Raw genomic sequence first — 16,749 nt, forward strand, 5'->3', positions numbered from 1 at the left:
TAGTGCTTATTAGAATTATAAGCAGCATATTGAAATATGACATTGTAAATGCAGTAGCCTTGTGTTTTGGACTAGCCAAAAAATAAGCTTTTATACCTGGTAAACCCTGTATGCTTGTGAGAATAGGCTTACAGGTTTTCGATGAATAGATGCAGGTTTGCTTCTCTAGTAGCTTATTTTTGTAATATTTGCTCTGATGTGCTAGATTTGTGTGAACCTTACTTTTGGGTTAGTTTTGTGAGTCTTAGAGAAGTCATATCTTGCTTCTGTTTTAGGGCTACATAAAATTGGGCTCAATATAGAAATGTGCAGCCATAAGCTGTTAGTATGATCTGAAATAATTAGCGTTTTATGGCTTTTGCATCCTAAATATGAAGTCGCTGTTTTATGCCTTCTGCAAACCCAGAATTCAACCCATTCTGGGAAGAGTGACAACATTCGGAGAGTCAGCTTCCTGGCAGTGCTGGTTGGAGTGATTAATATAAACGCATTGACTATTCATTGTGTTGTGTGTCATAGAATGTCGCTTGGCGTGCTTCTCAGTGTCTCGTTGCTTTTATTTGTCATTTTTACCTTTAATCGAAGTCCTCTCTCTTTCTGCAGGGATTTATGTCTTGACAGTTCAGTTTAATGATTTAGACAGCTTGTTTGTTTAGTATGTCAGGCCACCATACTGCAAAGCCATTGTGGTTGCACAAGATGATGAACGAACCATACATGCTTATTAGGATTTGAAGCATCTCTGTGTTTTTTAAATATATGGTTTCGTGAATTAGGTAACGTTTAGCTTTGGTTATTTCAGAATTGAAGCAAAGAGAAATAAAAATAAATAAATAAAGGGAAACTATAATCTACGTGTAGTTCTGTTTAGTATCCTAATAGATCTCTCATTAACATGTCAAAGAAAGAGCTCCGAATTAAGGCTGGTCAATACATATTAGTTAGCTGTCAGCCAAATGTTTATGCGGCTGACAGCTATCTCTCCTGACCGCCCATACGCCTGCACATTAGACTTGGCTGTGCCTTCCATGTATTCGGAATAGGGAGAGGAGAGAAAACTATAGCCAGATACTTTTGGCAGCAGTTTATCCCGATTAAGAACAATAGAAGGGGCCATGGTGATATACTGAGTCTTCTTTCCAGATTTGTCCCTTAAAACATTCATATTATGGCTGCAAGTCGCTGTTTGACCGGGGTCTAGTCGCCTGAACAGATTAGCTATCAGCTCAGATCATTAGACCCATGATCAGGCTGTGACATGTGATTGTAATATGCCAGGGTGTGATCCCCTGAGGGTCTATTCAGTGGAGATTACCAAATAACATGTTGCAATCAATTGATGTATGATTTGTATATGTGATAATATATACTATGATATAGCATAGGGTGCAGATAAAAGTGCTCGTTTTCTATGTAAATTGATCACGAGTCCTGAGAATAACTTCCACTGGTGTGGCCATGGTATCCTAGTCTGGCAAATTTCACATGACTTTCTTTCCCTAGTATAATAGTTACTCTGCTGTGTAGAAAGAGAATATTTACCATGTAGAGCCACTATTCTCTACTATCTCTAGGGCAGAAAAGACAATTCCAGGTGGCTGTCTTACGTCGGCACTGGAGAAGGTATTGGCCTCTGAACAGTTCCATGAAATGAAGGCAATGATAATGTCCGAGACACATCACTGTTGTGACCTCTCCTGCACCCGCCTTCTTTGTTCTGCTTTTATACAGTTTAGAAATTTACACATTTTGGTGCTTTTTCTCTTATTCATTTCTTTTATTCTTTTTTTCTCCATTCAGAACTTAAAGAGTTGCCGGTGGACTCTTCAATTAACAAAAGAGCTTTCATGTCTCAAAGTGATAACAATGCATTAAGAGCTATATCCATAGTTGAAAGCGCTGAACAGCTGCAGAAGGACCCTGCAAAAACAATGGCTACAGGTAGGAAATCAAGCTGTTTCTTACAATTCAATTTATTATTTTAATGTATGTCACTTAAGACACTGTGACGAGTGGGCGGAAGCTAGCAGGACATCTGGGAGCGGGGAGAGGTATGTATAAATTTTTATTAGCAAGTTCTGCATAGGCATCACACAAATCAGACCGTATTTGGGCTCAGTTAGCAAGGTTTCAGTTAGCGTACATCAAGTCAATCAGGCCATGTAATATGGCCCTTAGTCAGTAGTCTATCCTGAATTCAGCTATAACGTTAAGACGTCAAGAAAACAAATATCAAGAATGACTCCACATTTTTTGTGGTGGTATTGCATCTGTCCTAGCCTAATGCTAAAGGGAAGCTGTCACATTAAAAATGCAGTTTAGTCTGAAGGCATAATTTTATACAGCAGCAGAGAGTTATTCTCCAAAAACTTCCCTCATTCTGGGCTAAGTAGTCAAGAGGGTGGTCCTTCTTAATGATTGGCAGCTATGTGCATATATCAAGAGCGCACAGTCACTGAGTAGGACCGCCCACATGACTACTTGACCCAAAAAGAGCAGTGATTTACTGTACATAAACAAATGGCAATTTGTGAAACTTTCCAACAAAATTATATATCAATCTGCTCCGCTTCTCCCACTCAATAACATGCTGCCTGCAGATTAGACTGCATTTTTAACGGGACAGGTTCCCTTTAAGGCTCTTGTTACAACATAGCAATGTCCGTTCACCATATCTGCCAGAAAAGCTCCTGATCGGTATTGTAATCACATTCATAGACCTCCATTACACAAGAGAGGTCAAAAGTGCATCTGTTTGTCATCTGTCTTTTTGGACATCAAATGGACAAAAAAATACGGTGTGTGAACCTAGCCCATCAGTGACAATAAAACAAATACTAAATTTTATCAGAAAATGTTCAATTGACTGTATACAAAGGCTCAGGGCTGCTACCTCCTCTGGAAGATGGTGGATGAGATGTCACCAGTTTCAGAGTAGCCTTTTTTTGACTAATCTGAAGATACTCATTAAAACTCATGTAACACTATAAAACTTGTGGCTCAGATTTGTTTTTCCCAAGATGTATTTCATGAGTCACTTGCTTGACTGTGATCTGAGCCGGTCTAAAACATTTGTTCCGTCAAATGCTTCTGAAGTTTCACATTAATGCTACTGATCACAGCTTGCCATCACCACCTACAAAGTTGCCTTGTTCTTTTTGGCTTAGAAAGGACACTTGAAAAGCTAACATAGAGATCTTTCGGCATGGGGCATGTTGACGGGCAAAGTCAACTGTTCTTAATAATTAGCGTGTAACACATTTGTATATTCCGTAAAAGAAATATTTTTCTTTTGTTCACTTCCTTTGTCATACACCATTTGCATCCACTTTTATCAGTACCTTACTTTAAAGACATATGCTGCCTCTTTTGTTACAAGAAAATGAAATCCAGTAGACCATAGTAACACAATTTATATAAAAATCCAATGAATTTATGAATTAAAAAAAAACTATAAATTTTTGCTTGTTTGCTGTTTTTTTGGGAACCAAATTAAATAATAAAAAACAGAATCTGAATGACTTTGTCAATGTGAAAAGCCAAACATAGAGAGTCAGAAAAAATCAGTTCCCAGCAGGATGCAGACAAGCCTCAGCGCTATATAGGAGAGGAGGATGCACAGTGTCCCAGATGTACTCATGTGTCTGCACTAGACATGAGTATGCTTAGGTCCGATTGGACATGCTTCAGTTGTGCTCAACTTTAGTCTGAATCACACTTCTGTCAGAAAGTGGCACATTGAACTTTTGTTTACATTTATTATACATTTTAGACTCTTTTAGACTCCGTGCACACAGAGCAAAAAAGGCAGAAATTTTAAGTGGAGCTCACACCTCCGCTCTCCACTCTTTACATATCATTTTCTGTATAAAATTATCCTGAGATCTTACAATTAACCAATAATCCCGAAGAATAGTCTGACATTTCCCATTTTGTAGAGCTAATTTTTATCACAGGCAAAGCTACATTGAGCTGTAACACCTATATATACTGTAGATAACACAGGATCCACCATTCACAATAAACCACAGTTTACATTCTTTTCCTCCCTGTACAATTACCTCTGCTTAGAACATTCTGTGAGTTAAAGAGTGAATGAGTTCCTACGGTTCCTATGGCTGCTGTAACCCCCCCCCCCCACACACACACACAAACTAAAAATAGTTTAGAAAAATAGATCATATGACAATATCTGGTTCCAAAAGTAAAAAGAATAGGTGTCACCTTAGTCCTTATGCATAATGTCTGGTTCTTACAAGAACTCCACCTTTGCTCTCTTTTCCTTTGTTCTTTACATAGTCATCTCCAAGGTTTCCCTCTGCTTCCCCTCAACTCATTTCCCCAGCAAATCAGGCTCTCTCCTTCCATCCAAACCTTTAAAAGCAGGTAGAGATCCCATCTAATAAGGATTGATAACCTGCAGTTACCTTGTCTACGCTATAAGGCCAGGTTCACACACGGTATGACGGTGGCGTCGGAGTCGTGGAGTCAGAGCTAGTTTTGGCTGGAATCGGAAAAAATGTAAAAAAAATCTTAGAACAATTTAGAATTGAGTTTTGATATGAATTTTAAAAGTTTTGCTCATCAATATATATTATGAGCAACATTCTAATAGGACACTGGCCCTATTAGATAAGGGTGGTCGGGGAAAAGTTGTCGGTCACTATTTGGCAGTTTGTTTCTGAGCTGGAAGAGTCCATTGTGTGGGGGGTGAGTCCATTGTGCTGTTCTCTTCCTGGATGCTAGAAATGTGTTCTATGGCTGCAGCAGGCTCTGTGTGTGTGTGTGTGTGTGTGTGTGTGCGTGCGCGCTATGGTTGCAGCAGGCTCTGTGTGTGTGTGTGTGCGCGCGCGCTATGGCTGCAGCAGGCTGTGTGCGTGCTATGGGTGCAGCAGGCTGTGTGTGTATGCTATGGCTTCAGCAGGCTGTGTATGCACTATGGCTGCAGCAGACTGTGTGTACATGTGCTATGGCTGCAGCAGGCTGTGTGTGTGTGTGTGTGTGTGTGTATGCTATAGCTACAGCAGGCTGTGTGTATATGTGCTAGGGCTGCAGCAGGCTGTGTGAGTTTATGCTATGGCTGCAGCAGGATGTGTGAGTGTGTGCTATGGATGCAGCAGGCTGTGTGTGTGTTATGGTGTGCCCCCACACCCACAGTGACCCCCCTATATCACTATGTGTGACCCCCTCTATATCACTATGGCTGACCTTTATATTACAGGTATCTGGCATTCTTAGTAGTGTTTCTGTGTGTATGGTGAATATTTGGTTAGAAACTAAAAGACCACCTGCTCCTTCTAGTCTAGTTGTGAGTTGTTCAGGACATGGAGGCTGGAGACTGGCTGCATCCACTGCACACACGGGAGACGCTGTTTATATATCCTTTGTCCCTCAGAAGTCACCCCAGGATCATGTAGGACATTAGGGAGAAGCTGCTGAGCCAGTGTGATAAATAACTCCCCTGGTACATGACTGGTCATTTATGAATGAGCAGGAGTCTGAGTCGGGAGTCTTGAGTCGGTCCTGATAAAATTCAGGAGTCTGAGTCGGAGCTGCGGCTTACCTACTCCACAGCCCTGTGCGAAATGGCTGCTGTCATTGAAGTTCACCTTGGCCAGTACGGCAGTACCAGCCGGATGAACTTCATTTCTTTTTAATTGGAATGCGGGAAATTGTCTGCGGCCACACAAAACTGACATTTTCAGTTTTCTGTGTGGCCGGGATGTCATTCATACACATGTTTACACTGTAGCCAGGATTCCATAGCAAGTAAATTGATCAGCCACAGTGATTATATAACAGTTGTTGTTGCAAACCTGCAACAACGGCCATTGTTTAATCAAATTATACTTTGTGTGAACGTGGCCTTAGAATGTATAAGCAGGTGCTATGCTCATCTACCATCCCTTGTACACTGTAACTTAAAGGGAACCTATCACCAGATAATTGTACATGTACCTAAAAATACAGTGCAATATAACCACCAGCACTGCTTTCAACCATATAAGTAATCAATATGAATGTTACTCATATGGCCCGAAAATGCACTTTGTAAATCCCGTGCACCATTTGTAAATCATACCTATATATGCATGAGGGTGGTCCTCTTGCGGGAAACATCCTGTGTAATCATGCCTCCCTGTTTCCTGCCAACCTTGACTACTTAGCAGGCCAAGGCCACTTCATTGCCTACATAGATATAATTTATATACAGCACAGGAGACTTACAAAGTGCATTTTCTGGCCATATGAGTACCGCTCATACCAAATACGTATATGGTTGAAAACAGTGCTGGGGGCTATATTTTTAGGTACATGCACAATTTTCTGGTGATTTGGTTCCCTTTAAAGTTTTTTTCGAATGTCAGAGACATGTCAGAAGTTTAGATTGGTTGGGTCTGGGTACCTAGACCCCCATTGATCGCTAGAATAAACCAAAAGAAACGTGCAGTTAAAGGGCTTTTCTCCTCAGCCCACAGTCTTCCAATCTTGCTGCAGAAGCAGTCCTTCATAGACGATGTAATCCATCTCACACTGCTAGATGGGAGAGCAGTTGGTGGGGAGGGAACCTGAGAAGCCCCTAATAATAAATATATTTCTGGGAAAATGGATGACGGACAACAAGGCCATTATAACAGTTCTGACAAGTGTTTCCAGGTAGTCCTCCAAGACAAATGTGCTTAGTCATGCAGTAATACGTGCCAATTTCCAACACTTTTACATCTCTAGATTTGCAGGATTTGCTTTTCCGTTCTGCATCTGAGGAAGACAACTTTTGTTCTATTATAAACTTCTCACATGCGATTCTGCCCATGCAAGTTATATAATAATCTCACCATCATGCATAATATCTAAAAGACCTGCAAAGCCAGTGCACATCAAATGAAACATTTGCCACAATAGATTGCTCTGTAATGTTTCAAGTGCCAGTTATGTCTTTTGTGTCTTCTCTTCCTGTCTGCAGCAGCTGATGCACTGGGAAGTATAGCTATCGACGCAACACACCTTACCATGTCAGTAACAGACCCAACGGCTTGGGCTACTGCAATGAATAACCTGGGGATGGTTCCTGTAGGACTTGCCGGCCAGCAGCTAGTTTCAGGTAAGAGTTCTCGTCTGCAGAAGGATTGTCCTAATCTAGTTTCCACATAAGTGGATCAGACTCTACAAAGTGACACTTTATTTATTTCTACTTTTCCCTCTCCCGTCTCGGATACTGTATGATAATAAACGGCACCCGCTGTAACACAGCCCAGTGAGTCAGCCACAATTCTTCAGGGCACAATGTTATGAAAAACAATCTGTATCCCTAGACTTGTCGAGAGGGAAGACGCTCGGCTGCGGAGAAGGGAGGATATGGGGAAGGTGATTAGCCTTTTATAGTCACATTTCTGTGCATGCTGGCAGAAGAAAAACACGGCCATTGGCTGAAGCCTCCTGCCAGGAGCTGGAGCATTGAGCTCTGTATGCTGGCGTGAAAGCACATCCAGATAACAAGGGATTAAAATAAACCCCACGCTTTCCAGTGAAAAACACACATTATTTTCTTAATTAACAATCATTTGGTGCTTCAGAGCTATGTATGTTGACTCTCTTCTTATTTGTACAATTATTGTTTGGGTGGTGATTGTAAGGTCCTGGAACATAAATTGTGATGGAACATTCTACAAAACTTAACAAGAGCATACTGCTTTACGCTGTATATTCATTAGGTGACTTGGTACAGCGACTTCCAAATTAAGTTCTGTCTCCGGGGAGGAAACGTACTGAGCTTCAGTAAACAATCTCTCGCCTGTTCATACTGATGTATATATATCCTCTACGTATGTATGATCAGCATTTATGTATAATATGTATTGTATAGATAGATACATAGATAGATAGATACAGATAGATACATAAGTATAGATAGATAGATAGAATGGATTTAATGGTAGGCTGATGGTTTACTGAAGAGTGCATTGGGCTGCATTTTAATATTTAAATAGTAAATAGGAGATACAGCATTGTTCCATCAATATTTAAAGGCAGACTTTGACCTTTTTGCCAATGCATAATTTTATTCTGTCTGGAAAGTGTATAATAAGGTCATGCTCGATGCTTTTGCACAGTAATGTTTTCTTCACCGTAATGATCACAAGGCTGAACAGCTTCATGTTAGGAAGAACTAAAACCGTGGTGTGGACTCTGATACACTCACATATATGCCTACATAGATTGGTTTAATAAAGGCACCAGTAAAACTAATAGCTGCCGCATTGGATTTCACGTCAGGTGGCAGACTTTTAATGCAGAAATTTTCCCTTGGCTTGCGCCTAATGGTGCCCATGCTGTTGGCTGCCTGATTTGTACAGTGCAGGATATATTATTGAACACATCAGCAATGTTCAAGACCCTCTACTCTCTGCCAATAACAATTTCAGTACAAATTTCACAGAAGAATATCTAATCATATCTGTGATAATATTGAATGTATTACAATTTGTTAGAAATTCTGTTTAAGCTCAGGTAACATCACTTTTGTATCCCTAACACATTGTGTTGCTAAATAATGAAAATCATTGGGAAGAGGGCGACAGAAAACTGGACACTTACGATAGGTTTGTTTAAAGCATTGCTGTCATTTTTTGACATGTCAACAGTTTTGATTATTTAGGATCTCACTGCTGAGACCCCACCGATCTGCAGCACCTGTTGCTTCATTAAGCACAACAAGGCAGCATGTTGTGCTCACACCTCACTCTCTAAGGCTGTGTTCACACATGTTTTTTTTTGTTTTTTTTTTGTTTTTTTTTTGCATTTTGTATGTGACTGACAGAGGCAATGAAAAGAAGATCAACAAAACACAGAAATCACTGAGCTCAGGGAGATCAGTGAAAAAATCCAATGAAGTACTCAAGAGTCTCCATTGATGCATTTCCCCCTATAAATTGAAATACTGTATGCAAAAAAGGGGTCAGTGGAGCCTCATTTGAGAGTCTCAAAACACAGGAATAGCCATATATCCCTCCACAGAAGGAAAACCTGTTGCCAATGGGTGCCTCCTAGTGAAGAGATCACCACCCTGATATGTAGCCCCTTAACTCCCACTTGGTTGCAAGTATTGGGACACAAATAGGAAAATACCAGGGTGGCCCCTTTTGCGCCAGAGTCTAACTCAGTTGCAAGAAGAGATGAGCGAACTGTTCGGACTTTCGGTCCGAAAGCAGTTCGCTCTCTTGTCATGCGTGTGATCCTGGCCGCCGATGCAGTCGGACCAAAAGTCCGACGTCCGCTCATCTCTAGTTGAGAGTATTGCGACATGACAAGGGAAATACCAAAGCCAGGTATCCATCCACACACAACTGTTTCGGGGTATTGCCCCTCATCAGTGTGGAGCAGGATTATGACTAACAGAGACAATGAAAAGAAGACCAACAAAATACAGCAATCACTGAGCTCAGGGAGATTAGTGAAAAAAGTCCATTGAAGTACTCAATCAAGAGTCTCCATTGATACATTTCCCTCCCTATAAATTTAAATATGCAAAAAAGGAGTCCGTGGAGCTTCAGTTGCGTGTCTTAAAACACGGGAATAGGAAGATGTCCCTCAATGATTATGCGAATGAAGGCGACAAGTCGGTATTTTACAGCAAATGTGCAACTTACGGCAGAATAGTAGGAAAATCACTGCAAAAACCGCCATGTGCATTCTGGGTCTGGGTTGTACTAAGAAACTGCTCAACCAGGAAGTACAGAACTAAGACCCCCCCCCCCCCCCCCCCCACACACACACACACACATACACACAAAAAATCTCACCTGATTTTGGAGTACCCCATATGTAGAAATTTAGAATGTAACTATCCATCCTTCCCTTCACTCATCTCCTCCCTTGGTTAAACTTGATAGACATGTTTTTTTGTTTTCAACCTTACAAACTATGTAATGTACTTCTTTAAAACAAAACTTCCTGCCCATCTAGGAACTGCATATAGATGTTATGTAAATTACACGGCAATGGGAGATGTTTCCGTAACATGACAACTTATATTAATTCAGTTTCCAGAAGTGACTACTGTAAAAGACAACCACATACAGTAGGTTTGAAAAATTATGAGACAGAAGGAACACTGTATATGTGACCCCCTTACTGCTGTACAGAAAGCCTGGCTTTGCATTGTGCATGGAGTAGGGGGAAGTGCTCCATCTCCTCAGTTAATAAATGGAAGGAATGGGGGAGAGGAAAGCATAAAGTGAAGTGGCTCAGAAATTGAATGTCAGAAATCACAGCTTGAACATCAGTATTGTGATTAATGCTCTTTTGGGTAAAAGTCGTACTGCAGATGTAGGATTTAATCATATTCATAAGACTGTACAATGTTTTTATAACACAAGACAGCACAGATGAGTGATGACGATAAACATTGTATCCGAACCTCAGACTCGCCGTTCGCTGAAAGTGTTTCTATTACCAAAAAAGTACTGTCAATTTGTATATTTCACAGCTGATACAATCTCACACACCTACCTGGCTGGTTGGAAAATAATAAAACTGTATTTCCTAGGGGACATTAAAGTGTCACTTTTTCTATACAGTTCTGGTCTTCTCTGTTCACTTTATGCTAGTTCTCTTGATGTTATAGTGTAATTGCTTACTGTGGATTTCTAAGAATAAGCCTAAAAAATTCTCTCTTCAAAATATTTTGACAATTTACTATTGAGAATCGGGGAAAGATTCCTCATTATAATAAACAATAGCCATATGCTCACTTAATGCCATACAAAATTTCATTGTGTTTTAATTGCCTCATAATTCTCAGTAGAGAATACGGCATACATGTGTTTGGCACAGTAGAAGTTAGCAGTGAATGTGTAAATGGAATGAGCGGCCTGGCCACAGACATGATGTGCATTCTTCTTGTGTGTTATGGGATTTCCCTATACCACCTAAAACATGGGCCGCATATATATATTTATAGCCCACACTTGCTGGGATATGTATTATACCTGTGTTCAAGTTGTAGCATAGAAAAGTCATATATTTTATTGAATTATACACACATTTGTTATTTGTATTTAATAGTTTCTCAGTTTCCTAATGAAGGGCCAGTTCACACTGAGGAATCCCCGCTGAATCAGCGAGGAAAGTGTTCTTGCCTAATGCTCAATTCATTTCAATAGGATTCCACCAGCGGAATCCACCAGAAGAATTGACATGGCAAATCCGTCGTGAAAAATTCAGCGTGGAAATTCCGCCGTGTGGACTGCAGAGCGCAAATTCCATTGAACTCAATGAAATTTGGCTCTGCATTATGTTTTCAGGCGGAATTTTCAGCGAGGAATCAGTGCTGAAATCTGTGTGAACTGGCCCTAATAGTATTAATAGATAAGGCTTTAAATATTAGCCTGGGTTCACACTGCGTTTTTGTTATCCGTTTAACGGATCTGTTTACTTAAAAACGGATATATTTGTGAGCCCTAAAAAACACATGCGTTTTTATCCGTTTTTTTATCCTTTTTTTTATAATTGAAGTAAATGGGAAAACATCAAAACATGCACACTAATGCACCCGTTTTTTTCTCATTAAACGGACAGCAAAAATGCTGTGTGAACACAGCCTTGGGGTGCGTGCACACTGCGTAATGGCAACGGATAACCCGTCGCGCATTTTGCAGCTCGCACCCGCCGGCGGACTGAGGCAGGCGTGCGTGTCTCCGCCCGTGTCATAGACTCCATTTTATGCACTGGCGGATTCCCGCCCGTGCATAGAATGGAGTCTATTATATGAGCGGAGACGTGTGCGCCCGTCTCAGTCCACCGGCGGGTGCGAGCTGCGTCACCACGATGTACCACTGATAAATTATTATAGGATTCTTTTATTGGTCTTTTGCTGTTGTTGTTTTTGTTGTTGCTGTTGTCTTTTTCAACAGCTCATCTACCAGTTCTTTTACACAGCCATAAGCAACAGAACATCCCTGCTGAATCATACAGTTATAAATTCTCCCCCATCCTTTATAATTTGTATACACACACATACAGTACACCTTGATATCTGTTTGCACTGCAGCAATATCTGGATTTTAGCGGGATAGCCCCCTATTCCAATCTTTACACCTAAGATAGCTTTAGTACATCAAACTGTATAAGGTGCTGTTTTTTTTTTTTCTTAGCATATTCCTGTAAAATCCAACATATCCTGTTTGAAGTATTTTCTCACAGTGGCTTCTCAAGGTTTAGAGCCTGGGGATATGGTATAGTGTTTGAACTGTGAGATCAACATTAGGCTGTAGATTTCATAGTCCCTTTTACTTAAAGTGTACCTGTCGTTTCAAAAGAGTTTTTTAAAGACCTGTATATTTTTGTTAGATTAACCCTTCAGAGTGGAGACAAGGTAATTTTGATGCCTTCACTGCTGTTATTGAGCCCCTTGGAGCCCCCTCCATGGTGCACAGTTATTTCTCATTCTCCTCATTTGGTGGATGGGACCAGAGCTGGGGCCAGTAGTACATATTCAAGGCCCTTCCTTTCCTTATCCAGCCAATCACAGCACAAAACCTACTCTACTGGAGGATGATAGAGCACAGTACTGTAGATGAAATGTGGATGAAGAAGAATTTGCTGATGCACTGACCTTGTAAGGTACTGTGAGCAGCACTAAATTGGTGTAGCCAATATGAAGTGGGAGCCTTGATTTACCTTACATTCACAGTGTGGGTCCTTTAGAGGAGTTACACAGGCTTAGCTTGCATGTACACATTGCAGGCTCTTTCTTTTTCCTCCCCACCATATCCTGTGTTCTGTCTTATAGTCTCTGCTACTAGGGACAAACTAACCCTAACAGCAGCCAGTGAACAACAGATTGCAGAGATGTGAAACACACTTAGGGGCCAAACCTTTAATGTCAGTGCATTTAAGTAATTGAAAATTCAATTGTTTAAAACTTTATAGAAAATACCATTGCTATTGAATAGATAAAGTGAGGCAGTTGTCTAGATAATTTACTGTTCTTAAACGTTTGTGCACTACAATTGTCAGTGGCATAAAGTATTAAACCGTTATTAGTCCAATACTCAAAAATGTTCTGCCAACCTGTATGTTCTATTAGATTAACCCATCAGAGCAGTGACAAGGTGATGTATATGCTCTTGCTGCTGAGTTTGAGCCCCTAAGGGTCCCCTACGTGGTGCACAGATATTCCTTATTCTGTGCATTTCAAGGGGCTGTTTACCACCAGGACACATTCATAAAAGATAGTGTTGGAGAAAGAGCATTGGACTGAACAGGCTGGCTTTTTGCAAAACAGCAGCAGGATCAAAGCAATAAGTGAGTTGCACTAAAGGCCCTATTCCACAGGCTACTGACAGGAGCAAACGAGCGCTATTAGTGCTCGTTTGCTCCTCGTACCCAGCTCGCTGCTGCCGCTATTTCACGCTGCATCACTGATTGTCTGGGCAGCCCATAGGATATAGCAGCGTCTGCTGCCGACGCTCCTATTCCGCGGAGCGCCGGCAGCAGATCGTTGCTGTATCAGTTGTTTATTTATACATATAGGGAGACTGAAGTGGGTGTATCTGGGTAATGGGAGCTGTATAATTATCATCAGTGAGGATATGTTCACACTGAGCAAATGCGGTGGAATTCCGCGGCAGAACTCTCCGCTGAGGAATCCCGCCTGCTTCAGTGTCGGATCGCATCTATATGGGAGGTCTTTCGCGCCTCCGCTTAAAGCATTGACATTTCAATTCTTTAAGAGGAGAGTGGAGGCGCGTGAGCCCTCCCATAAAGATGCAATCCGACACTGAAGCAGGCGGGTTTCCTCAGCGGAGAGTTTCACCGTGGAATTCCGTCTAATTTGCTCATTGTGAACATGCCCTAACTCTGATGGGAGTTTCTGTCTCCCCTTGTGAAAAACGTGTGGTGCAGTCCAGGCAACTAAATACTGGCTGAGATGGTGACCCCATTGAGAGCACTGAAACACGTTTTATGAGATCACATAATGAGCAAATTTCAAGTATGTTCACCTGAACCCAAACTCTTTGCATTTGATTACCGATGTCTAAAGAAGTTGGATGCAGCCCTAAGGCTGCTTGGAAAAAAGAGGCTCATAACTAAATGAGTTAATACCAGCTGAAATATATTGAGTTAAGGGTAAGTTCACATGGACTGATCCGCAGCGGATTTTACACTCTGAATTCGCAGGGAAATCCGCTGCGGATCCTATGCCGATGACTTTCCCGCTGGGAGTATGTACGTGACAGCGCCATTAACCCCCTGCTAGCATACTTTACCTCCTCCCTGCTCCGGCTTGCTTCAGGGGCTCCCGGCGTCTTCACATCCCGTTCAGCAAATCAGTGGCTGCGGCAGGCAGCGCGCTGATTGGGACGTCAAGCCAAGAACCTCGAAGCAAGCCGCAGTGGGGGGGATGTAAATCCCGCTGCGAGCATGTATCCTTATTGAAAGTCATTGGCATAGAATCAGCAGCTGATTTCGCTGTGAATTCGTAGCGTAAAAGCTGCTGCAGATCCGTCCATGTAAATTTACCCTAACTGCATAATGAATAATTAAAAAGAAAATATTCAGGGAGTGCTTTTTTGTATAACTGATTTACTAAACTATGATAAATAAGGCGGTGGCGGGGGGACCTCGCCGCACCCCCCTTTCTGCCCATCAGGTGAGCAAGGGTTATGGCTGGTGTACGCCATAGAAAAGATAAGAATCTGCACCTTCACCATGGCGATGAAGTTTGATGAATATTCCCCTATGTGGTTTTTGGTGCATTCACTTTTGGTTTCACTCCTGAGCGTGATGAATCCACAACCATGGTAGACCTAACCTGTAAAAGTCAGGTACACTCATATGGTAGCTTATAGCGCTTCAGCATTTCTTGTGTGGATCTTCCTTGATTGTCAGCGAATAAGAGGCCAGACGGTATTTTGTTGCCTTTTTTGTGTTTGTTGTATTCATGCCAGCTAACTTTTTTAGATAGTCGCAGCTCAGAGTGAAGTGAGACGTGCTGCTCTCCTGTGAGCTGATTCTGTAATGCGGTTCTTGAAGGGAGCCACATGGGACGTTGTCTTCACACCAAGAATAATTTAAACCTGTGGAATATTCAGTCTGTCACCAAGTGCTTTGGGATTATAAAAACATTAACATGTAATGGATCCGTTCCTAGGAGCTGGTGCCTTGTGACAGGAATGTGAATATAATTCTTGAAGGCTTCAAAGTAGCCACTGCGGAAGAAACCTTCATTGATGTGGAAAGCAAGTCGAAAAGAAAGTTAGAATGACAGAGGACATGTTTCTGACAAAGCATTTGACTCTGAATAGTAATTGTTCCTTCCAGGTTAAGTGAAGTGAAACTGTGTGCTGGGTATTGATTAAATTCTGCAGCTATGCAATGAAATTCACAGCCAAGAACTTCATCAGCCCTGGGAATTTAAACTTGTAAAATTCAACTTTTCTGATTGCTGAGTATTGCAACGTGCCATTCCCATCATAAGCTTTATGTATCATAAGCTCCAACATCCTTGGATGATTTGTCCACATTAAACTTAGAGTACTTGTCACTACACCTGCTGCCGGATAAGCAGTGAATTAATCTCGTAATCCGGAAGTTTCCATGACCATAAACCACACGGTGATGGAAAACACGAAACATTGCCATCAAATCATGGTTTTTTTGTCATGGATACCCAAATTTCCAAATTATGAGAGAAATTCACCACTGATTCAGCAGAGGGTTTAGTGACAGCTACGCATTAAAGTAAATTTTTCCACAAATAATAAGGCTTACAGTAAGTTTAAGACTGGTAGGTTAATAGTCTATCATGATCCTCACATGCTTGTAAAAACACACCCCATGCAGTAACCAATGGCTCCATGATGTGACTTTTGGCTACCACATGAGGTGTGGTTTTGTCTGCACGCAACAATCATGATATAGTACCCTTTCTCCCATCTTGGGGGTTATAACTCCAATTCAGGACTGATGGAGAAGTGTAGCACCAAGTAGTGAGGAAAGGTAATATCTTTTCTGCTCTCCAGGGCAGAAACAATCCATGTAAATGTCCCCTAAGTTTGTTTTCTTTGGGCGGCAGACCAGAGTTTATGGGTTAAACCAACTCGTACAATATTGCCTAATTTACACTATTTATTTAATCATCCTTAAGCTGGGTTCACACTGCGTTTTTGCAATTTGTTTTTCTTTCATCCATTTTATGCAAAAAAAGGATGCATTTGTGTGCATCCGTTTTGATCCATATTTCTATTGACTTCCATTATAATAAAAAAAAAAACACTGATGAAAATGCACCATTTTTATCTAAAATAAGATGTGTTTTAATCTTTTTTTTTTTTTTATCCTTTTTTTTATAATGGAAGTCAATGGAATAACTGATCAAAACAGATGCACACAAAGGAGCAGCACATACATAACGTTACATAATAAAATGTGTGTCACTAACGTTTGCGAACACTTTTATTAGTCACAATATCTCTTACATGAACATCTGTTGTCTCCCGCACTCTCTGAATGGAACTTAGATATGTTTGTACACAAGCAAGCACACAGAAGAGGCCTGTATGACTATTAGAAACTGTATCATTTACATTAATGGAGGAAATTTAAACAAATCAGTAAAGGCTGGAAACTGTTTAAAGCTATGTTCACACTACGTAAATTTACGGCCGTAGTTCTCGCCACAGAACTACGGCCGTAGTTTTGAGGAGTTGAACATAGCCTTATGTGCAATGGGATCCCGGATGGAGC

General features: G+C 41.1%; 1 protein-coding gene across 8 annotated transcripts in view; it reads left to right on the forward strand.

Annotated features, from left to right (window-relative positions):
- The window catches only part of ENOX1 (ecto-NOX disulfide-thiol exchanger 1), a 454,877-nt gene that overhangs the window by 290,648 nt on the left and 147,480 nt on the right, over positions 1-16,749 (forward strand). For 7 of the 8 annotated variants that reach the window (XM_069970542.1, XM_069970543.1, XM_069970546.1 and 4 more), the window contains 2 exons: positions 1,801-1,941; positions 6,965-7,102. In XM_069970542.1, the coding sequence (XP_069826643.1) occupies positions 1,801-1,941; positions 6,965-7,102 (279 nt within the window). The remainder of the gene's footprint in view (positions 1-1,800; positions 1,942-6,964; positions 7,103-16,749) is intronic. The other variant, XM_069970544.1, reaches the window with a different exon arrangement.

The sequence above is a fragment of the Dendropsophus ebraccatus genome, chromosome 5 (genome assembly GCF_027789765.1).
Source record: "Dendropsophus ebraccatus isolate aDenEbr1 chromosome 5, aDenEbr1.pat, whole genome shotgun sequence".
In the NCBI taxonomy this organism is placed as follows: Eukaryota; Metazoa; Chordata; class Amphibia; order Anura; family Hylidae; genus Dendropsophus; species Dendropsophus ebraccatus.